The sequence below is a fragment of the Panthera tigris genome, chromosome A2 (assembly GCF_018350195.1).
Source record: "Panthera tigris isolate Pti1 chromosome A2, P.tigris_Pti1_mat1.1, whole genome shotgun sequence".
In the NCBI taxonomy this organism is placed as follows: domain Eukaryota; kingdom Metazoa; phylum Chordata; class Mammalia; order Carnivora; family Felidae; genus Panthera; species Panthera tigris.
The window spans coordinates 78,318,843-78,342,128 of NC_056661.1; the positions used below are offsets into that span (position 1 = coordinate 78,318,843).

General features: G+C 46.5%; 1 protein-coding gene across 9 annotated transcripts in view; it reads left to right on the forward strand.

The window, feature by feature from the left end:
* ATXN7L1 (ataxin 7 like 1) overlaps window positions 1–23,286 on the forward strand; it is a 244,259-nt gene that overhangs the window by 176,082 nt on the left and 44,891 nt on the right. For 5 of the 9 annotated variants that reach the window (XM_042964551.1, XM_042964557.1, XM_042964564.1 and 2 more), the window contains one exon: window positions 13,921–14,143. In XM_042964551.1, the coding sequence (XP_042820485.1) occupies window positions 13,921–14,143 (223 nt within the window). The other 4 variants (XM_042964572.1, XM_042964580.1, XM_042964576.1 and 1 more) reach the window with 4 other exon arrangements.

Consider the following 23,286-nt stretch of genomic DNA (forward strand, 5'->3'; position numbering starts at 1 on the left):
TGAGAGAGAGAAAGGGAGAGAGAGAATCCAAAGCAGGCCCCATGTTGATTTCATGAACTGTGAGATCATGACCTGAGCCAAAATCAACAGTCGGTCGCCCAACCAACTAAGCCACCCAGGCACCCCCCAAGAAGGGTTTTTAAGGGAACTCTTGAGTTATCCTGAAGCAGACTGTTTATAGTGATGCTATGAGCATTTGTATACAAGGATTTGAGTACGTGTTTTCAGTTCTTTTGGGTATGTACCTCAGGAATAGAATTGTTGGATTGTGTGGTAATTCTATGTTTAATTTTTTAAGGCACTACCATGCTGTTTCCCATAGAAGCTGTACCATTTTACATTCCTACTGACAATGCCTAAGGGTTCCAATTTCTCCACATCCTTGCCAACATTTTTTATTTTACGTTTTTGGTTGTTTTTGGTTATTGTTCTATATATAGCCAATCTAGTGGGTGTGGAGTTGTATCTCGTCGTGGTTTTGATTTGCTCCCTAATGACTAACAATGTTGAGCATCTTTTCATGTGTTTGTTGGCCATATGCATATCTTCTTTGAAGAAATGTCTGTCCAAGTCCTTTGTCCATTTTTTAATTGGGTTTAACCTGCCTGTTTCTGTATTTAGAATTAAGGTTCTAAACTTCCTATTCCTCAGATGCTAGAACAGTAGTAGTAAAAATTGCATCTTTTTATCTTAAACCACCTGTTTGCTGAGAACTTAGGCCACCAACTTACTACTGGGCACCTGAGGTAACAGGAGAGAACAGGGTGAAAGAGGCAAGGGAAGGTGCTCCGGAAGGATCGAAGGGCTCTGAGAGAGTTGGCCGGTAGAAGCTGTTCACATCTCTGTCCTCCAGGTCATCCTGGAGCTCAGCAGAGACTAGGAAAGCTGTTGACATTTGTCTCTGGAATGACTTTGGCTCACAAGCCATAGAGCCTGCCCTTTCATCTGTGCAACATTGCAACATCCAGCTGGCCTCCTCCTGACAGTCCCCTGAGCGGGGTCAGTGTACCCATGAGCCCTTGACCCACTGGCCTCGCTCGGGTCTGGAGGAGAAGGCTCACAGCCTTACCCCTGGGAGCAGACTATCCCCAGGCAAAGCTGGAAGTGATGGGGAAAAGGGGGCTTAATGCCCCGTCCAGCAAAGCTGGGTCCAGCAGGTGGTCGGGTTATGCCACCTCATTCCCAGGGGCCCCATTCCAAAGACATGCAACTGTGGAAACCAGTGCTACTTTGCTATCCGGCACAGCCCCCTCCCAGTCAGAAATGGATTAATTATCCTTCATTCTGGGAAGAAACTCTCTACAGGAGGGGAAAGGAAGCCAAGAACCCAGAAGCCCAAAGTCATGTTCTCTTGAATTATTCTCCCCGGGAGCCTCCCTCTCCCTCTTTCTTATGCTCTTACAGTTCCAGAGGGATGGTCCCATCATGGGACCATCTTACAAAGGCAGGTAGGCCCTGCCCAGGTTGTGTGACATGTCTCTAGATGATTCAATGTCCCCATGGTCTGAAGTTCTCCATAGGAGCCATACCTCTGACCCTTGTAAAGCTTTTGTCTCTTAAAAGCTTGTTTTTATTTTTCCTTAGGAGAAGGCATATACTCCTTAGCCAGGACTGACTTAAGGTTTATCAGGTAATAGCCAGGTTTTGCAAAGAAATGTTGGATGAAACACGGGAGAGATCTCAGTAGAAGATAACGTTGCCCAAATGCACTTTGCCACTGGGTGTTTTTGATTGAGGTGAAATTCACATAACAAAATTGATCATTTTAAATGTTTTACTTATTTTGAGAAAGACAGAGAGCATGAACTGGGGAGGGACAGAAGGAGAGAGAGAGACAAAATCCCAAGCAGGCTACATGCTCAGTGCAGAGCCCAACATGGGGCTCTATCTCACAAACTGTAAGATCATCACCTGAGTGGAAATCGAGAGTCAGACCTGTAACTGACTGAGGCAGCCAGGCGCCCCACAAAATTAATTATTTTCAAGCATACAGTTCAGTGGCACTGAGTCCATTCCCGGTGCTGGGTCATCATCACCTCCACCTAGTTCCAAAACATTTTCATCAACCCCAAAAGAGACATTATAACCATTAAACAGTCACTCCCCACTGCCTTCGTCCCCAGACCCTGGCACTCACTGACCTGTTTTCTGTCTGTATGGATTTACCTACTCTGGATATTTCGTCTCAGTGGAGTCATACACCATGTTGCCTTTTGTGAACTATTGGGGTATTTTTGGGAACCATCCCTCTCCCCCAGTCTCCTTGCCAAGATCAAGGAATCAACTTTCTAAATTTTTTTTTAATGTTTATTATTTTTGAGAGAGAGAGAGAGACAGAGAGAGAGAGACAGAGCAAGTAGGGGAGGGGCAGAGAGAGGGACACACAGAATCAGAAGCAGACTCCAGGCTCTGAGCTGTCCGCACAGAGCTTGACGCGGGGGTCAAACTCACAGACTGCAAGATCGTGAACCTGAGCTGAAGTTGGCCGCTTAACTACCTGAGCCACCCAGGCGCCCCAAGGAATCAACTTTACAAATATCTTGAATAAATGAAAACTCCCTGCTGGGATTGGTAATTAAACTGTCCCACAGAAGTTCAACCTTTATAATGATGTCTCTACTCTCCAAAGCGGAGGGCCACGCTTTGCAGTGGACTCTGTGCATCTGGCCGGTCGGCCCTGGGGGAAGGAGGAGTGGAAAGGCCTGAGCTCCCACGCACTGCCGGGACCAGGCCCAAGGGGACAATGGCTCCAGGAACCGGTCCCCCATGCAGCTTGCACATGGCCATCAAGCCCGGGGGCTGCGGCAAGGCCCCGGCCCTTCCCAAACACGGACTCTGCTCAAATCAGCCTCGGAGGAGTCTGGTGCCTCTGACCACACCTTGTGTGTGTGCAGTTCAGGAAGACCCAAGTTCATCTGCCAAATTCAGGATACAGCCCTGACTGTTCCGGGCTTTTCTTTCTGCCTTTCCCTAATCGCATCTGGGCGGGCTCTCTTAAAGGGGAAGTGGTGCGTTCTGACTGGCCAGGGCCCTCAGCCAGGAGCCAGGAAACAGCTCCCACGAGTCGCGTTGCCCAGCGTGTCACTGGCTCAGCCTCCTTATCCAAACTGCAAGGCTGCCTCCCCAGGATGTGTAAGTGTGAGCGCAGGGCACGTTGGCCACACAGGATGGCGTGGGGCTGGGCCCAGGTCACGGAAGAGAGAGCCTGGCAGGCGGAGCGTGCTGTCAACCCACCATCCACTTAGCAAATCCGAGGTGTAGCGTAGACAGCACTGTGGGGCTGTGGGCTGGCACCGGAGCCGAGGCAGGGCTGAGGCGTGCAGTGGGGAGAGGAGCTGCCTCAGAAGGAGGTCAGGAGTAGGAGGCTGGGTTGGGGACCAGTCTATTTTGGACAGCCTTCCTGCAGACACAAGCCTCGGGGCCCGGGTAGGAGCGCAGTGGAAAATTTTGTAGCACACACCTCTCCTGGCACTGGGAACCTCACCCACCCGTCACCACCACCCCCCCCCCAATTCTCTGCATTTATGTGCAGCCCCGATGACACTTCTTGCGTATATCTACTCAGCAATTATTTCTGTCATTGTTAGGCTGTAATTTGTGTTGAGAAATATTTCAGGTCTTTTGCACTCAAACTTTTAAAATTGCTTGACACTCGCGACCTGTGATTTTCCTTGTTTCCTAGTTGCAGATGCTCCTCAGTCCCGTGTATGCACACAGTGGGCCCTGGGCGAAGGTCGGTGGCCAGCACCGCCCCCCTCCCCCCCCCACCCTCCCCCACCCCCCACCCCGCCCAGGCAGACTGGCTGGCTCACTCACTCAGATGATTGGCAGGGTACCTGGCCTGGTTTCCAGCTCTGGTTTTGTTTCCTGTGTGCCATGGAGAAATCGAGGGGGAAGCTCACACACGCTCACGCCCACAGTTCCCAACTCAGTGCCCCGAGTGAGTGACTGACGGTAGGAAAACAGACCCTTCCTATATTTTAGACTCCTCTCTCCCCTAGATTTTTGTTTGTACGGGGGTGATGGTCGATCTTAAATCGTGTGAAAGGCTTTGTGTTCACCGAAATAATTCAGACCTTTTGCTCCCAAAGAAGGGGGCAGAGGGAAACAGAAGGGGGCTGGGGAGAGAGGGGGGGAAAATGTGTCTCTGTACTCACATATTGACAGGGCACAGCCACACCCTGTTTCAAGACAACTTCCTGTTTGCACTGCCAACTGTCACTCCAAGGAGAACAGAAACGGTTCCGTTATTAGTGGCTGCTGCGGGACCCTGACAGCCTGTGGGGTGAGTGGTTCTGAGTGACGCTGAGAGCTTAGCAGGGAGTGGAGACTTTGCACCTTCTGTTGTGGGAGGCTGTGGCCTGCACTGTGGAAATTGGAAGCCGGGACAGATAGAAACCGAGCAGCCGTGGCCTCTCCTTGCTCAGCCTCTGTTTTTTGAACAGTGCGCTCCCGTAGGATTCTTGTAAATGGAATGGTTTTAATTCAGGGGCCGGGAGAAGGCAGAGAACTACCCACTTAGTAAAACCACTACTTGCATTTGTAAAAAATCTACATTTTCATGTGTTGGGGGGAACTTCTAATAAGCGAGTTGGCTCTGTGGTAACTGCCTCCTGTGTGTTACCACCAATCCTCACAGCACTCGTTTCAACACTGAACACAGTTAGGGCGAGACCCAGGGCCAACTGCCAGGGATAAGAGTGAATAAGACACCTGCCCTCGAGGTACGTCCAATGACAGACGCCCAGGCCGGTAAACCAGTAATGACATGTGATGTTGCTCAGATAGGGCGCTTCGGTGTGCTGTGGGAGCACCTGCCCACTTATAATCCTATAACGTGGACATTGCTGTCCCCCCCGTTTACAGGTAAGGACACTGGGGCTCAGGGGGTCATTTTATCTGCCTAGTCACAGAGCTAATGAGTGACAGAGCTGGGATTTGAGCCCAGATCTCTCTGATTCCAAAGACAGCGGTGTTGGGTCCGCACTTCCTGTGACTCCCAAAGCTGGCCCAGAGCATGGAATCCCCTCGGGACCTTTTAAAAAGTACAGATTTGGGGGCCTTGGCCCTGCTGTCCCAAGACTGAAGAGCACTCTGTGGCACCAAGTGGTCTCTGAGATATAGGTACGGCCCGGACACTTTTTCTACCTTGTGCATGAGGATCCTCCCTCCCTGGCTTGTAGTGTGTACAAGGATTTTTTTATATGCTTAGCCCAAGGCATCCGGGGAAAGCTTCCTGATGTTGCCGCAAGACAGTATTGGGAAGATTTGGTCCGGCTGTTCAGGTGTTTGAGACACTGGGAATCCCTGCTTGTGAATCCTCTCCCCAAAGACACACCAGCCTCTGCCTCCTGCTTCACCCAACTTCCGGCTGCCTGTCACACCTGTCCCTTTGGTACCCCCAAGGCTGGGGAGGATGTCAGCTGTGCCATCTTAAGGTAGAATCCAACAAGCATATCCTAAAGCTGGAAGCCACCAGTTTCCACCCAAGCTTCGGTGGCTCTTGTGTTTGAACTCACGTGGCTTGTGCAGTGGGTATGTTGGGCAGTTACTCTGATGGAGAAGTTAATACCATGCGGGGGGTCCCTTCTCACTCCCTCTGCTATCACGTTGGCTCTGGGCACATGGAAACAGCTAGGACAATCAAAGGCCTGATATTATTATTTTTTTTATTTTAGAGAGAGTACGCACACCAGCAGGGGAGGAGGTGGAGGAAGAGAGTCAGAGACAGAGACAGAGAGAATCTCAAGCACGCTCAGCGTGGAGCCCAACACAGGGCTCGATCCCATGAGCCTGGGATCATGACCTGAGCCAAAATCAAAAGTTGGACACTCAACCGACTGAGCCACCCAGGCTCCCCAAAAGGCCTGATATTATTAAGAGAATCGGGTCTCTGGCTGTAGGCAGAGTCCCGTGAAGCTGGAGTGCAATTCACTTACCTCAGGCCCTTCAGCCAGAAGCCGGCCTCTGAGGGGGAGCCTTCCTCCACCACCCAGGGTGCTCAAGTGGTGGCCAGCCCAAGATTTGGAGAGTGTGTCCCCACCCTGAGGGAACCCTCTGGCAGTGGCAGTGTCTTATCTCCACCATCATATCCCAGGGCCTGGCACACAGTTATGTGTCAAGGAAATACTTTAAATATGAATGAATGAATGAATGAATGAATGAATGAATGAAGTTGACTTGAACATGTTTTACTCCTTCCTACCTTTGTATCTGCACCTGTGTTCTCTCCTTTGCCCTCTCTGGTTAAGGATGGATTAGTGTTGCCGTAGTTGTTATTGTTTACTTGTTTTATCTTTTTCTTATATGGATTTAAAGAGCTTTAACCAAACAGAGCCTATTAAGCAGTCCACCCACATCCTTCCCTTTTTTTTCTCATCTATCTACATCACGTATTAATATATATATATATATATATATATATATATATATACATACACATATATATTCCATTTTTGTTTTTATAATGATCCATGTTTACATATTATTTGTTATATTTATAATTTCCTTGTGGATTTGGGCATACTATCTCATGAACACCTTTCCTTAGGTAGAGATAACCGTCATTCCTGTCATTTTAAATTGTTTTATTTTAGATCATTCAGGTCAATTGTGATATTTTTTTATTATTGTAAACAGCATCACTGAGAATATCTTTGAACTTTTGGGGGGTAGGGGATTATTTTCTTGAGGTGGACTTTCCAGACTACAACTATCAGATTACCAGATTAAAGGCTGTGAATTCCTTTTTAGTTTTTGTCATTATCACCAGGTTGGTCTCCAGAGAAATGTCATCCCTTGAAAGTACCCCAGCAGTGTGTGTACATGTGCTTATATCCCCCGAGGTCTCTATTTGCTGTGTTTTTTTTCTTCGAGCTAGATTCGGTGCCGAGTAAGGACTGGGGGCTCATCCCTGAGGGCTGATGGAAATATTTCAGGGCCCTGGAAAGTCCCTGGGACTCCCCACATCATGCCTAGCAGTGGATGATGCCAGGATTTTGCACCTTAATATAAATAACCAACAAAAGAATAGGTGAGGGGGGAATACTTGTAGACGGGAAGATGAAGAGAATCTCAAGTTATCTAAATTCAGATTGTGTCTCAGGGTTGTGTCTCAGGCCAGGTTGTGTCTCAGGGTTGTGTTCAGGGTTGTGTCTCAGGCCACCTCTGAAATTGGGGAAGTGCTTTGTCGAGAATCGTGGCAGAACCTGCATTGCCTGAAGGTGTAGAGGGAGGAGGATATCCGAGCAGGGTGGCATGATGGGAAGAGCATTCACTTGGGCCGGCCAGACCTGGGCTCTCCTTCCAAATGCTGAGGTCTGCATGGCCTTGGTCTTGTTTCATAATCTTGCTAAGCTTTAATTTCCCCCGTCTATAACAAGGAGGTGAACAGCATCCACTTTGCGGGGTTGTGGGGTAGGTTACATGAGCTGGAAAGGGTAAAAGGAGCTTGCAAGGTGCCTGACACACAGGCACTCAAGAATGCTCTTCTCCTCCTGAATGAATGGGCACAGGGTGACCAGATGACTGAGAAACCAACACAGAGCCTGGAGCGATTTGAGCACCGAGCTGGCATGAGCCACCGACCCACAGTGGCATTTATCAAAGTGCTCTGGACAGTGCCTGTTGCCTGGTTGTGCGTAGGAAGTGAAGAGGGTAAAGACCTTGTATAAGCTAATTGGAGGCAGGCACCCATGCCTTAAGGAGCACTTCCCCAGCCACTCAGACCCTGCAGTCTTTTAAAGAGATAGGTACTCTGGCCTGAGAAGGAGGAGGCACTCCAGAGGAGCTCACAGCACTCCTGGCATAGGAACTGCTTGGCACGGCTCTGCCTGCCAGTCACTTGACTTTGCTGTGTCTTCATTTCCTCCCCTGCTGAGGAAGGCTGATTCAATATGCCTCCTCTAACCACCATAGCACTATATTTAGTGTTTCAGTACAATTGTGGCAAATGAGACCACAAGCTCAGATTCTAGCCCCCACACTTCCACTTAATAGCCTTGTGACTTCAGAGCTTCTCAAAGGCAGTCTGCCTCAGTGTCCACAGCTGTGAACTGGGGACTAGCTCCCTCCCTAAGTGGCCGCAGGATACAACTAGCACAGTTCCTATGTGGTTTCCCCCATGCCGAGGGCTATGCCGTGTGCCTCACCTGCCAGCTCGTTTGCTTTTGGAAGAAGGTCCCTTGGAATTCAGAGTTGTCCTTTATGGAAGGCATCCTGACTGCGGTTGCGAATGCAGATAGAATCCATTGATAAAATAGAGCCCAGCTAATGATTGGCCAAGTTCCTGCCCTCAGAGGTGGGGGCTGAAAGAGAGTGTATACTGTCAAATGAGAAGGTCAGGTGCTAGCCTAAGCCCGGGTGAGTTTATACAACCGTGGCGGGCCACAGGTGACGGTGGTGCTCAAAGTCTGTTGGGAGGGGATTGGTCCCCTAAAAACCGTATTGGAAAATTCCCGACAAGTTCTTTCTAAGGCTGGTACAGGGAGCCGCACCGGGTGTTGGTGGCTGGCTCAGCCATTCCTGAGGCATCTGGGCTGACGTTTTCAACGCAGGATATTGATGTTGTGAGTATGAAAATACCTCCGTGAATAAGCACGAGGTGGGGGAGGTCCAAATTTTTTCTGAAACAGAATTGCCTGAGAACCTGGTGGATTTGGCCCGCAGGAAGGAAGGGGAGAGGATTGTGGAGACTCCAAGCTTCCCACACCTACCAGAGATTTCCAGAATGCTGGGAGGCAGTGTCTACGAGCCCTCCACACAGCCGTGTGCCCTGGAGTCCCACCTGGATGCTTAAGGCATGTATGGTGAAGCAGGTGGCCAGCTGCCGAGGCCATGGTCTGGACTTCTTTTGGTAGATAGGCAAAAAAAGTAAAAGGGTTTGGTTTTTCATTTCTTTGGGCCTGGGGTCCCCAACACCCTGAGGCTGAGGTCTCAGGTTGTGGAGTAGAGTTGCTGACTGCTGACAGGTGTCTCTTTTCCTTTCTCTAGGGGAGCGGGGATGCCCCGCTGAAATTCCCATGCACAGTGGGTGGGAGGGCAGGGGGTGTCCTGAGGCTCTCCCCATCCACTGCCACATCTTCCAAGATTTCAGGGTGGTAGAGATCAGATCACAGGCTCTGATGTTTTCTAGTTCTGTAACCTTGGGCAACACTCGCGTCTCTGAAGCTGTTTTTTTCATCTGTAGAATCGAAATAATAATATCTCTCTTAGGGTACTGTAAGAATTAAATGCTATAAGATAAATCAAGAGTTTAGTAGAGTGCCTGGTATATTGGAAGTTCTTAGTAAATTATTAGTAGTGTTGGCCAGAGGACAGAGGGGTGAGACCAGAGGTTGCTGATTCAAGATCAGTCACCGAGGTTGTTCTTGGTGTAGTGGGCTCTTAATTCTACAGGTGTGTTCTCACAGTGATTTTCTGTTTCCACTTTAGCAGGTAAGTGGTACTCATATTAGCATTAGCACAACAGATTGGTTTGGTCTTTCTGTCTGGAAAGAATGTGTTGCAAGAGCTATCAGCTATTGCAGTCTTTCACTTTGGGAACTATACCTCAAAGAAATAATCCTAAAACACTTTTTAAATAAATTGTTTTAAAAAAAAAACAAAGCCAGATGGTAAATAGATAATAAGAGAGGGCCTAAATAATGTAGAGCAATGATTGAATATTACTTCACCATTTAAAATGACCGGTATATGGGAATTAGTAATGTATAAACAGAATAATGTTTGTTAAAAAAAGAATACTCCAAAATATCAATTAATTTTTGCTAATATATCTATGTACATTAACAAAGAATGAGAAAAATTAGAGAAAAAGCCTCTTTTTCTTTAAAAAATTTTTTTTCAAGTCTATAAAATATTTTAAGGGCACCTGGGTGGCTCAGTCGGTTGAGCATCTGACTCTTGTTTTTGGCTCAGGTCATGATCCCAGGATCATGGGATCAAGCCCTGCATTGGGGCTAAGCGTGAATGGAGCCTGCTTGAGATTCTTTCTCTTTCCCCCTCTGTTGCTCTCCCCTGCTCATGTGCGCACGCTCTCTCTCTCTCTCTCAACCTCTCTAATTAAAAAAAAAAGTCTATAAAATATTTTAATAGTGAATAAAAAATACAATGTCCTATAAACTCTTACTGGGCAGGGCAAATGGAATTAGAAAAATTATAAGGATCTACCTTAGGCCCTCCCTTGACCAAAACAGAAAAAAATAAGTAATCCCAGGGCAGGTGAGGACTTGTATCAGAATGATTGTGATATAAATCTGGAACAATTTACCCGGGACATTGCACCTGCACAGAAATATATTTTTACAAGAAGCCAAGACACCATTCCTATCGCCAGCCCACTGCCTCTCCACCAAAAGACAAAACCATGTAAGTTATCCACAGGCGGGTATTCACAGACTAGAGAAACACAGATTGAATGGGAATTGGGTCTTTCTGAAACATCCGCTCACTCTGCGCTACCCAGGACACCAGCTCTACCATTTTCAAAAGCTTCTGCAAGTGAAGTGTGAAACTCGCCTCCTAGGGGAAGCTCTGATCACGGTGACCCTAGTTCCCCACTTGAAATTCGTACACAGCCTTTCTCGCCTGCACCAGCGGCTGGCAAGCTTGTTCTCGAAGCTCAGGGGACAGAAGTACGGGTCTCTTTGTGGAATACCTTGAAATAGTGATGGATTTACTTTGGTATGAACAATAAGGAACGGGTCAAGTAGGAAATACTGCTTTAATCTGTTTATTACAATACAAAATTACACATGAAAAAAAAATTAAGGGTGAAAGGCTATTTTCAAGTTTTGATGAACATTCTCTCGTATACAATTTGTTCTCCAATTGGTCATCTGCGAAAAATTTATGGAACTAAAATATAAAACCAAGATAAAAGCATATCCGTTGATTTCCTTTTTTCTGTGAATTTAGCAGTAGAATGTGCTGACTGGGTCACTAAACAGAGAGGACGACTTTAGAATCACTGGTCTGGCTCATTCATTTTGTCCATAATGGCACCCTTCCTTGTGATTGGTCTTTGTTTACATGCATTAGTAGTAGTAAGTAATGGTAGTGGTATTTTAAAATTATAATTCCAGTATAGTTAACATACAGTGTTATATTAGTTTCAGGTGTACATATAGTGATTCAACAATTCTATACATCACTCAGTTCTCATCACGACAGGTGCACTCCTTAATCCCCATCACCTCTTTCACCCACTCCCTGCACCCCGCCCCCAACCTCTGGTAACCATTAGTTTGTTTTCCGTAGTTAAGCGTCTGTTTTTTGGGTTGTCTCTTTTTTTCTTTGCTCGTCTGTTTTTTTTCCTAAACTCCACATATGAGTGAAATCATATGGTATTTGTCTCTCTCCATTTACTAGTATTATTTTTAACTCTTAGTTCAGCAAAACAAAATTTCTCATTTTCAAAGCTTTTCTTCCACCAGAGCTGAGGAATATTTGTTTCTGCACATCCTTTCCCCCTACCCACTTGGTCAGCTTGAGCGAGTGATAAGCAAGTGAGTAAATGAAGAAAGTTCCCAAACAGTAGTGGTAAAAATCAAAGTCATATTTTAATTTTGGAAACCCCTGCCAAAAAGCAAATTGCTAAGCAGGACACTTCCCAAGGACAGACAGAGTTATGTTGCCCCCAACTAGCTCTGCCCTGCAGGCTCCCGACTGATAACCTCTCTGACCTCCCCCATCAGCAAGGAGATCAGACCAGGTGACTTTCGATCCAGTCCTAACCTTCCGTGATGCTAAGTCCCGCACTTCCTAGTTTCCTGGCTTCAAATCTTGGTCACAGTACACCCCATTTCCTGCCTTCCTGAGAACTGGCTAGGCCCCTGCACACAGCACGGAGGCCCATTCCTCGCTTAGCCATTGGCCCTGACCTTGGCGAGTCACTTCGCCCCTCTGGGTCTTCTTTGGCCAGTCACCCGTGAGGAGGGTGGAGACGTCTAGCAGCTTCCTGCCTGTCTCACAGGAGTCGTAAAGGCCAGTACAACTTCACAAAGGATGAATTCCTCCAAGGAAGATCCTGCCTGAGTAAAATATTTCAATACTTCAGCTGTAATTATTGCCATGATATTCAGGAATCATGAGGGATGAGAAGAGAAGGCGCTGGTGTAAGTATGTCTTGTATTTATGGTAATGGAGAAGAAAGAGACCTTAGTGGCCACCTAGGGACCCACTTCATTTACAGATAAAGACATGGAAACTGAGAATGTGTAAGTGGTGAAGTCCAGATCATAAGCTTAATAATGTGGTGTGGTTGCAGTCGGAGCCTAGATCTCTGGCTCGCAGCCCAGGGTTCTCCCACTACATCACAGAAGATGCCCTGGGATCAGCTCTTGGTTTTCAAGACTTGCAGGATGGTGCTAGGGACTGAACATGTATGCAAGGTCAGCTCTGATTCAATGAAGAAAACTTACCCAGTAAAGTTATTCAGTGTAGGCAACCTACAGGCACTGGTCAGGCCAAAGAACCAAACAACCAGATGATGCTCAAAAATCCACTTTCCCCCCAATTCCCACTTAATCAGAGGACTAGAGTCAATCTGCTTTGAGACAACCTGGCAGCCCATTGGTATGAGGGAACACAGAGGAACCCCAGAGTCCCATTCCTGATGGTCAGGTTGGTCTTGCTTTCTTCTCCCAGGTCAAGGTGCCTGGAATAACTGCCAGAAAGGTCTCAGTAATGAGAAAAGGCTGATCCCCAGCTTGGAGATGGAAGGACACTGTGGACTGCCATCTTTGCCTTCTACCTTGTTCATTATCACGTTCAACACGGATTTCCAGATTTCTGATCTCTTGTTCTTCCCATCAGGACATTTTTTTTTTTAAAGATTTTATTTTTAAGTAATCTCTTCACCCACTCTCGGGCTCAAACTTACAACCCTGAGATCAAGAGTCGCATGTTCTACCAACCTAGCCAGCCAGGCACAGGACATCTGTTATAATTTCATTTATTTATTCAACACATGAATGAAGCACTAATGATAATGTGGGGCCCTATCGTAGGCACCAGAAAGCGAGAGGGGACTTAGGATTTCAGAGCCTTCATCTTTTGGGGGTCCAGGATTCTTTCCTATAATTATGCATTTTTCTTGAGAGGGGGTCCTTAGCTTGGATCAAATCTGTAGACCTGTAACAGTTAAGAACTTTACCCCATGCACCTGTTTTCTTGGTCAGTGTCCTCATCCTGCCCATTGAGTTGAGATCTCAGGGGCTGAGCAAGTGAGAACAAGTGAGGATGTTCATCTGGAGCTCTGGGATTTTCTGTGGAACCTCAAGAGGCTGTGCCTGTCCACCTAAACCCAGGCGCACATCTGTGACTTCTCCCTCAAGCACTGATGCCCTCCCTCAGGTCCTGGCCCAACAGCGGTGGCCCTGGACCTTGGTGAGCCCTGGAGAGGCCACAGTTTCCCATGGACAGATGCCAAGCCACTTTCTGGCACTCAAAGACCCTTTTATTCAGCCCTGCTGGTCCTTCAGACCTTTCTGCTTCTGCAGAGAGGGGCGGGGGCGTGGTGGGAGGGGTTCAGGTTCAAGAATTTCCTGTTTGTTCTCTTGGGAGTCCTGCCCTACTCACTGCCCTGAGGGACCTTGTGGCCTCTGAGTAGCTGTCTGGGGATTGGCTGTGTGGTTATCCCACTGTGTTCTGATGACAGCTGGTGTCCCCTCTGCTCATCCTATGGAAGTGGTTTCGCAGAAGGATAGCCTGGTAAATGCCTCCTGCGAGAACCTTGGTATATTAGTTTCACGTGTCATTTGATACAGACATTCAGAATGACATTGCTGCTTGTTGGGGAGAGAGGAGCGAATGTCAAGACAAATCGGAGTCAGGACTGGGGCTTCGGGGGTGCCGACCCGGCCAGATAAACATTTTTCTCTTTGCCTGTGCTGAGTTCTATTCTTTCTTCCTCTGTAGAGAGAAGACATGGTTCAATGTGTAGACCTTCTCCCTCTCCAACATCTCCACCCTCCAATTCCAGGACATCATTAGGACAGGTGAAAACAAAAGCCTGTCTCAGCGGCCAGAACTCTGCCAACAGCATCTCAAAGCCATTCAAAACGCCCAAAGACAATCTACTTACCTCCAGCAGCAAACAGCACACGGTCTTTTCTGCGAAGGGATCAAGGGACAAAGCATGGTGAGTGTCGGGCACTGGCAGCCGGCAGCTGCCTGTCCCCCCCCCCCACTTGTCCGTCACCACAGGAAACCATGTTTACTCTCTGGCTTTGTTCCTGGGCATCGAGTCTGGGAATTTGGGGAATGAGGGGGGAATGGGACAGAGAAGTGGAATGATGGGGTGAGAAACCCAAACTCCAAGAGGGAACCCAGGACCTGAAAGCACTACATATGCCTGACAGGGGACACTTTGCTGTCCCTGAGAGCTGAGCCAAGTTGGGTCTCAGGAAAAGGTAACAGGGAAATATTCCTCAGTTATGTGGTCATCTCTCAATTTTCCGCCCCAGTGAAGAGAAGCATTGAGGTAAATCATCAAAAGCTCAAACAGTTTGCCTAGGGGGTGTGAGGCCCCAGGCCAGCCCCTCGGCCCTGGGAGGCAGGCCCCCGGTGAACCTCCCTGCCTCAAACAGCCAGGCCTCGGCTCAGGGAATAGCTGCTCACAGAGGCACAGAGGTCATTGGGAGCTGACCACTGGAGGAAAAGAGGAAATCCAAAGAGAATGGCACCCCTTTGATGGGGTTGGGGAGAGCTAGCTGCAGGGGGCCCGTGAAGCATCAGAACCTTTTGGTTCATTTTTTTTGTTTTAATCTCAGTCTTTACCGAAGAGTCAGAAAAGGTTACCCATGGGCTGGACAGCTCAGGGACCAAACTGGAAAGGAGGACAGGAAGCAGAAGGCAAATATCTTCAAATGCTGACAGCCTCTACTTGGAACACCTAGGACGGGCTTATGACAGAGCCTGTAGCCTTCTCGGTCGGGCATCGTGAAGGCAGACAGGGGATAAGTGTGGAGCCTGCCTCATTTATATATTTAAAGGGAAAAAGTGTTCTGTTAATTAATGATCGTTAATTACACTTAAGTTCATCCCTAGTAAAGCTGTGGACTGACATCATCCATCAATTTAATTTGTCACTGCTCTCTGGAAATTATGATGACTTTGTACAGAGCTCATTATGCCAGATCAATGAAAAGAGCCTCTTGCAATACACTAGAAAGCTTTAGACACAGGTGTCAAGGAGGGGAGTTACCTGTCAAACAGGTGGGCCTTGTGGGCAAGCTGTGTTCTCTCGAATTGTTAGGGACGGAGCAGGTTAGGGAAGATCCAGCCGGAGAGTGACGGTTGGTGGCCCCTGGACCTGCTCGCACGTAGTGTGAGTCTCTATTTTATCAGTGACCTCTCAGAGTGCCTCCAAGCTTGTTTGCAGAGGCAGCACCAGGTGTCTCAACAGAAGCACAAGCTGTGGGATCCCCACCTGCCTACAGATCTCAGCTGGGTGGCTTTGGGCAAGTTGCTTGATCTAGTGTGTCTCAATTTTCCACATCTATAAAACGGAGCTGATAATAGCTCCACCCTGTGGCATCGTGTGAGGGTTAAGAGCGCTACAAAGCAGCAAGCACAATGTCTGGAGCAGAGCACGCATTCGATACATATGTGACGATCATGTCATTGTTGTGTGCGCCAAAGGACGGAGCCCTTATAACTGGCAATAAAGGCCGAGATGTCCAATCTCTCTGAAACACTAGAGAAATGAAGTTGAAAAAGGACAAGGATAAAGTCACTGCTTCAGAGTCCAGAACGGAGGTATCGAGAAACCGGACGAGGAGAGCTGGACAAGGGGCTCATGAGGAATAAGCCAGAAGGAGAATCAGGAGTTACAGAAGATCCTAGCATGAACACCACAGATGTCCGATGATACACATGGTCCCGGCAGGGTGAGACACGGCACCAAGCATTCTCGCGGGAGGCCAGCCTTCGGGGAGACCCCGGGTTAGATCAGTGTCCACACTCCGTGGAAGCCAACTCCACACGTGCTCATTAAGACCTGCTATAGGGCAGAAGGTGGTTCTGAAAGAGTCTGAAAAAAATTAGCCAGGGCCCGAAGAAGAGCAACCAAAAGTGTCGCAAGGAGGGAAATCCTTCTTACGGAGAAAACAAAACAAAAAGGGCTCAAAAAACCAGAACGCTTGCCTTGTGTGAAGAGCAGAAAGCTAATGGGTGATGTGCCCACCTTCAAGCAGACAGATCTGAAGGCGAACAAGGGGTGGGCCAGAAGGAGGCTCACTGCAGCCTCGTCCTCCTTTCTCACCTCCAGCCAGCCGGGCCGTCGTCCCCCTGCCCTCTGTCGCCAGGGGTGTGTTTCAGGAAGGCTGTGAAGACTTTTCTTGGAGGCTGGGAGGACTCCACCTCCGTTCAGGCAGACTTCTCTGGGAGCAGTATAGAAGAGCCAGCACTGAGCCAGGAGCAAAAAAAAAAAAAAAAAAAAAAAAAAAAGCCAATTCAAGCCCGGACTTGGCCACAAACTTTCTGTGTGACCTGAACAAGTCACTTCACTTCTCTGAGTCCCATTTTCAAGCCTGAGTATTTTGTGATTCTAAGTCACAGTCCTCTCAAAAATTCTCAAAGGTTCCTCATTGCCTACTGGATTAAGAGTTAGGCCCCTAGCCCAACATAAGAGACCCTCTACAAACTGGCTCCAAACCCCCTAAACCAATCGTCCAGTACCATGCCATTATCCCAGCTTACCCACCGTGTCTTCCTCTGGTACCTTTGCATAGAACATCCATCCACCTGTCTGCACTCAATTTAACATTTAATTAGCACCTACTGTAATACTATGTGCCAATTCGATAACAAGGCCTGAGGGTACATAGGGCCCTCTGATGTCTCCTATGGCATCCCTGTGCAAGATAGAAAAAGGCCTGGATACAGCCCCATCCTAGAGTGCATAATTGGCTAATGGTCTTCGTCACCTACTTCCTCAATCAGACATCCTAGTGCAGTGCATAACCTGTACAACCATACACTGAAGCCTTGGGGATGCAAGATTAAATAAGACACAGACTCTCTTAGGGAGTCTGTAAAAAGAGACATAAGCTAACACAGAATGCAATGGGATAAGAGCCAAGATATTTGTAGCACAAAAGACAGGCACCTACCTCAGCCTGAGAACTCAGAAAAGGTTTTTCAGAAGGGGTCACACGTGAGCTGAATTTGAGGGATAGGTAGGAATAATCTAGACAAAGAAAACTGGATTACAATGGTAAATGTTGTATATATTTTAACACAATTGTTTTTTAACATTTTGAGTGTGGGAAGAGGGTCCCAGGCGAAAGGACCAGAATGTGCAATCGTATTTGCATGCGGGGAGAGGCGGGCAGGGCCATATTAGAAAGTTCCACTGGGTGTGCTAAGTGTAGGGACTGGGAGTCCATCCTGAAAGCCTCATGGGGCTGTTAAAGGAGCAGCTTTGAGCTGCCCCCAGTGTAAAGGATGGCTTGAGGGGCCACTCAGGAAGCAGTGAGGGTGTTTTTGCATAATTCAGGTGAGCTGTGGTGACGTCCTGTACCCAGGCAGCAGTCGTGGACATGTGCAGAAGGAGCCAGCGGGGACAAATACTAGGGAGGAACACACCACAGGACTCTAGTGTTCATTGCACACACAGCTTGCAATGCAAGAGAAGACTGGTCCAGACTTGGACAACTGGATGTTGACCGGTCCTCTCACTTTCTCAAGAGGAGGATAGAAAGGGCCAGAGTTTAGGGTGGGGAGGAGAGGATGAATTAAACTGGGAAGTCATTGGAGTATGAAGTACAGGCATGCCTCAAACATATTGAAGGTTCGGGTCCTGCCACAATGAAGCAAATATCACGATAAAGCAAGTCACATGAATTTTTTGGTTTCCCAATGCATATAAAAGTTATGTACACACTACACTGTAGTCTGTGAAGTGTGTAATAGCATTGTGTCTAAAGAAAACAATGTATACACCTTAATTTAAAAATACTTTATTGCTATAAAATGTGCTAATCATCATCTGAGCTTTCTTTTTTTTTTTTTTTCAATCTGAGCTTTCAATGAGACATAATCTTTCTGCTGGTGGAGGGTCTTGCCTCGAGTTGATGGTTACTGAAGGTTGGGTGACTGGCAATTTTTTTTAAATTTAATTTTTTTAATTTGCATCCAAATTAGCATATAGTGCAACAATGATTTCAGGAGTAGATTCCTTAGTGCCCCTTACCCATTTAGCACACCCCCCTCCCACAACCCCTTCAGTAACCCTCAGTTTGTTCTCCATATTTATGAGTCTCTTCTGCTTTGTCCCCCTCCCTGTTTTTATATTATTTTTATTTCCTTTCCCTTATGTTCATCTGTTTTGTCTCTTAAAGTCCTCATATGAGTGAAGTCATATGATATTTGTCTTTCTCTGACTAATTTCGCTTAGCATAATACCCTCCAGTTCCATCCACATAGTTGCAAATGGCAAGATTGCATTCTTTTTGATTGCCGAGTAATACCCCATTGTGTATGTATGTGTGTGTGTGTGTGTGTGTGTGTGTGTATATATATATATATATATATATATACCACATCTTCTGTATCCATTCATCCATCAGTGGACATTGGGCTCTTTCCAGACTTTGGCTGTTGTTGATAGTGCTACTATAAACATGGGGGTGCATGTGCCCCTTCGAAACAGCACACCTGTATCCCTTGGGTAAATAACCTAGTAGTGCAATTGCTGGGTCGCAGGATAGTTCTATTTTTAATTTTTTGAGGACCCTCCACACTGTTTTCCAGAGTGGCTGCACCAGCTTGCATTCCCACCAACAATGCAAAAGAGATCCTCTTTCTCTGCATCCTCGCCAACATCTGTTGTTGCCTGAGTTGTTAATTTTAGCCATTCTGACAGGTGTGAGGTGGTATCTCATTGTGGTTTTGATTTGTATTTCCCTGATGATGAGTGATGTTAAGCATTTTTTCATGTGTCGGTTGGCCATCTGGATGTCTTTTTTGGAAAAGTGTCTATTCGTGTCTTTGGCCCATTTCTTCACTGGATTATTTGTTTTTTGGGTGTTGAGTTTGGTAAGTTCTTTATAGATTTTGGATACTAACCCTTTATCTGATATGTTGTTTGCAAATATCTTCTCCCATTCTGTCAGTTGCCTTTTAGTTTTGCTGATTGTTTCCTTTGCTGTGCAGAAGCTTTTTACTTTGATGAGGTCCCAATAGCTCATGTTTGCTTTTGCTTCCCTTGCTTCTGCAGACGTGTTGAGTAAGAAGTTGCCATGAAGCAACTTCATGGTCAAAGAGTTTTTGCCTCTAGGATTTGATGGCTTCCTTCCATCCATTTTGAGTTTATTTTTGTGTATGGTGTAAGAAAGTGGTCCAGGTTCATTCTTCTGCATGTCGCTGTCCAGTTTTCCCAGCACCACTTGCTGAAGAGACTGTCTTTATTCCATTGGATATTCTTTCCTGCTTTGTCAAAGATTAGTTGGCCATACATTGTGGGTCCATTTCTGGGTTCTCTATTCTGTTCCGTTGATCTGAGTGTCTGTTTTTGTGCCATGTGGCAATTTTTAAAGTAAGACAACAACAAACAAAGTTTACCACATTGATGGATTCTTCAAAAACGATTTCTCTGCAGCTTCCCATGCTGTTTGATAGCATTTTACCCACTTCAGAATTGGAATCAGCCCTCTCAAACCCTGCCACTAAATTTATGCAATGTTCTCTCTTTTTTTTAACGTTTATTTATTTGTGTGAGAGAGACAGCGTGAGCGGGGCTGGAGCAGAGAGAGGGGGGACAGAGGATCCGAAGCAGGCTCTGTGCTGACAGCAGCATGCCCAATGCATGGCTCGAACTCATGAACTGTGAGATCATGACCTGAGCTGAAGTTGGATGCTAAACTGACTGAGCCACCCAGCTGCCCCAGTTTATACAATATTCTAAATCCTCTGTCGTCATTTCAACTATTTTCTGGGCATCTTCCCCAGGAGTAGATTCCATCTCAGGAAACCACTTTCTCTGTTCATGCATCAGAAGCAACTCCTCATCCATTAAAGTTCCATCATGAGATCGTGGCCATGCAGCCCCGTCCTCAGGCTCCTCACTCTCATCTCATTCCATCTTCTCATCCTAGTTCTGCTGTTTCCACCTGTCTGCAGTTACTTCCTCCACTACAGTCTCGAACCCCTCTTAATTCACTTAATAGTGAATTCTTTCCAAATGGTTTTCAGTTAACTTTGCCCAGATCCATCAGAGGAATTACAATCTATGGCAGCTATAGCCTTATGAAGTCTATTTCTTAAATAATAAGACCTGAAAGACACAATGATTCCTTGATCCATAGGCTACAGAATGTATGTTGTGTTAGCAGTCATAAGAACAACATGAACCTCATTGTACCTACATCAAAGCTCTGGGGTGACCAGATTCATTGTCAATAAGCAATCCTATTCTGGGGCACCTGGGGCACTCAGTCAGTTAAGCATCCGACTTCAGCTCTGGTCATGATCTCACAGTCCATGAGTTTGAGCCCGCATCAGGCTCTGTGCTGACAGCTTGGAGCCTGGAACCTGCTTCAGATTCTGTGTTTGTCTCTCTCTCTCTCTTTCTGCCCCTCCCCCACTTGTCCTCTGTCTCTCTCTCTCTCTCTCTCTCTCTCTCTCAAAAATAAACATTAAAAAAAATTTTTTAAGTAAGCAGTCATATTTTGGAAGGCATCTTTTCTGAGTAGTAGGTCTCAACAGTGGGCTTCAAATACTCAGAAAACTATGTTGTAAACAGAGTGCCGTCATCCAGGTTTTGTTGTATTGGTTAGAGAGCACAGGCAGAGTAGATTTAGTGTGATTCTTAAGGACGCTAGGATTTTCGGAATCATAGATGAGCATTAGCTTTAACTTAAAGTCACCAGCTGCCTTAACAGGAGAGTCAGCCAGTCCTTCAAAGCTTTAAAGCCGGGCATTGACTTCCCTCTCGCTATGAAAGTCCCAGATGGCATCTTCTTCCAGGGGAAGGCTGCTTCACCTGCACTGAAAATCTGTTGTTTAGTGTAGCCACCTTCATTGATGATCTCAGCTAGATCTTCCGGAGAGTTACTCCAGCTTCTACAACAGCACCTTCTGCTTCACCCTGCACTTTTATGTTATGGAGATTCCTTAAACCTCATGAACCAACTTCTGCTAGCTTCAAATGTTTTTTTCTGTCACTTCCTCGCCTCTCTCAGCCTACATAGAATTGAAGAGAGTTGGGCCTTGCTCTGGATTAGGCTTTGCTTAAAGGAATGTCGTGGCTGGTTTGATCTTCTGTCCAAGACCACTCAAACTTTCTCCTTAGCAGCAACAAGGCTGTTTTGCTTTCTCATCATTCACGTGTTCAACTGGAGTAGCACTTTTAATTTCCTTCAAGAACTTTTCCTTTGTGTTCACAACTTGGCTAACTGTGTGGTGCGAGGGGCCTAGCTTTTGGCCTGTCTTGGCTTTCCACAGGCCTTCCTCACTAAGTTTAATCGTTTCTAGCTTTTGGTTTCAAATGAAAGACGTGTGACTTTTTTTTCCCTTGAACACTTACAGGCTATTGTAGGGTTATTCACTGGCCTGATTTCGATATTTTTTTTTAAGTTTATTTATTTATTTTTGAGAGTGAGAGAGAGCATGCAGGAGGAGCAGAGAGAGAGGGAGAGAAAGAGAGAGAGAATCCCAAGCAGGCTCCACACTGTCAGCACAGAGCCCAACGTGGGGCTCGATCTCACAAACCGTGAGATCATGACCTGAGCTGAAACAAAGAGTCAGATACCTAAACAACTTAGCCCCCCAGGTGTCCCTTGATTTCAATAATTGTTGTGTTTCAGGGAATAGGGAGTCCCGAGGAGAGGGAGAGAACCAGGGAACAGCTGGTCAGTGGAGCAATCAATACACGTGTTTGTCACCTAGTTTGCGATCTCGTATGGCGGTTCGTGGCACCCCAAAACAATTATTACAATAGTAACATCAAAGATCGCTGACAACAAATATAATAATAATGAAAAGATTGAAATATTGCAAGAATTACCAAAATGTGACCCAGAGGCATGAAGTAAACACGTGCCATTGGAAAAATGGTGCCAATGGCCTTGTTTACCGCAGTGTTACCACACAGCCTCAGTTTGTAAAAAAAAAAAAAAAAAAAAAAAAAAAAAAAAAAAGCACAGTTTGTGCAAAGTTCAACAAAGGGAAATGCAGTAAAACTAGGCATCCCTGTATCCGAGGAAGGTCCGCATAGAGATGTTTGGTTGGTGGCATTGCACGTTTGGACCCAGAGGTCAGGAGAGAGGTGTGGGCTCGGAATGGAGCTTTGACAGTCATCAGTGGAGACACAGGCCTTGAGACCGTAGGTACAGATGCACCCTCTGGGGAAGGTACGTGGCTTGAGAGAAGCAGGGGCCGAGGGCAGGGCCGAGGAGAGTCGGGGGCCCCGGGGAAGACAGCCCTGAGGAGGCAGGGACTGCAAAGTCGAGATTCTTCCCACAGCATCCTGGCCCTCTTTCTTGGTCCAAATCCCCCACTGCCCTCACTGCCTGTCCCACTGGCCACCTTCTTCTACCTGCCATTCACGCATTCCCTCCTTGCAGGCCACTGGTATGCTGGCATCTCCCTTTTAATTCCCAGGACCCTTCATTTTTACCTTTCCCATGACTCTGTCCATGGTCTGCCACAGGTGAGACCTCGTGTCATTCCTTCTGCTCAGAAGTAATTGCAGAATCTCCTGCATGGTGGGGCCTCATGCTCCGCAAACATGGTCCCCTTGTCAGTAAATATTTGTCGAATTGAGTGAAATTGATCTGACCGTTGAAAAGAATTGTAAGATTTCTATTCTTGGGACAGTTAACCTTTTATCTACACGTGTTTGGGCTGGTGCCATCCAATGGAAATGTAATGTGTGACACGCGTGGAAATGTAAATTTTCTAGCAGCCACGTTGGAAAAAGGGAAAGGAAACAATTTTTAATAATATAGTTTATTTAACCTAATATACCCACTATTTTATAATTTCAACATAAATCGGTGAGATAATTTTCTGGGTTTTTTCCCTAATATATCCACTATCTTATAATTCCAACATATAATCAGATAATTTTTACTTTTTTCCTAATATATCCACCATCTTATAATTTCAACGTATAATCAGCGAGATAATTTTTGTTTTTTTGTTCTACCAAGTCTTCGAAATCCTGTGTGTTTTACACCTACAGCACCCATCAATTTGGACACCAAATTTTCATCAGAAATATTTTATCCATTTTTAGGTTTCATAAACAACTAGAGATCATAAAATGAATTCGCAAAC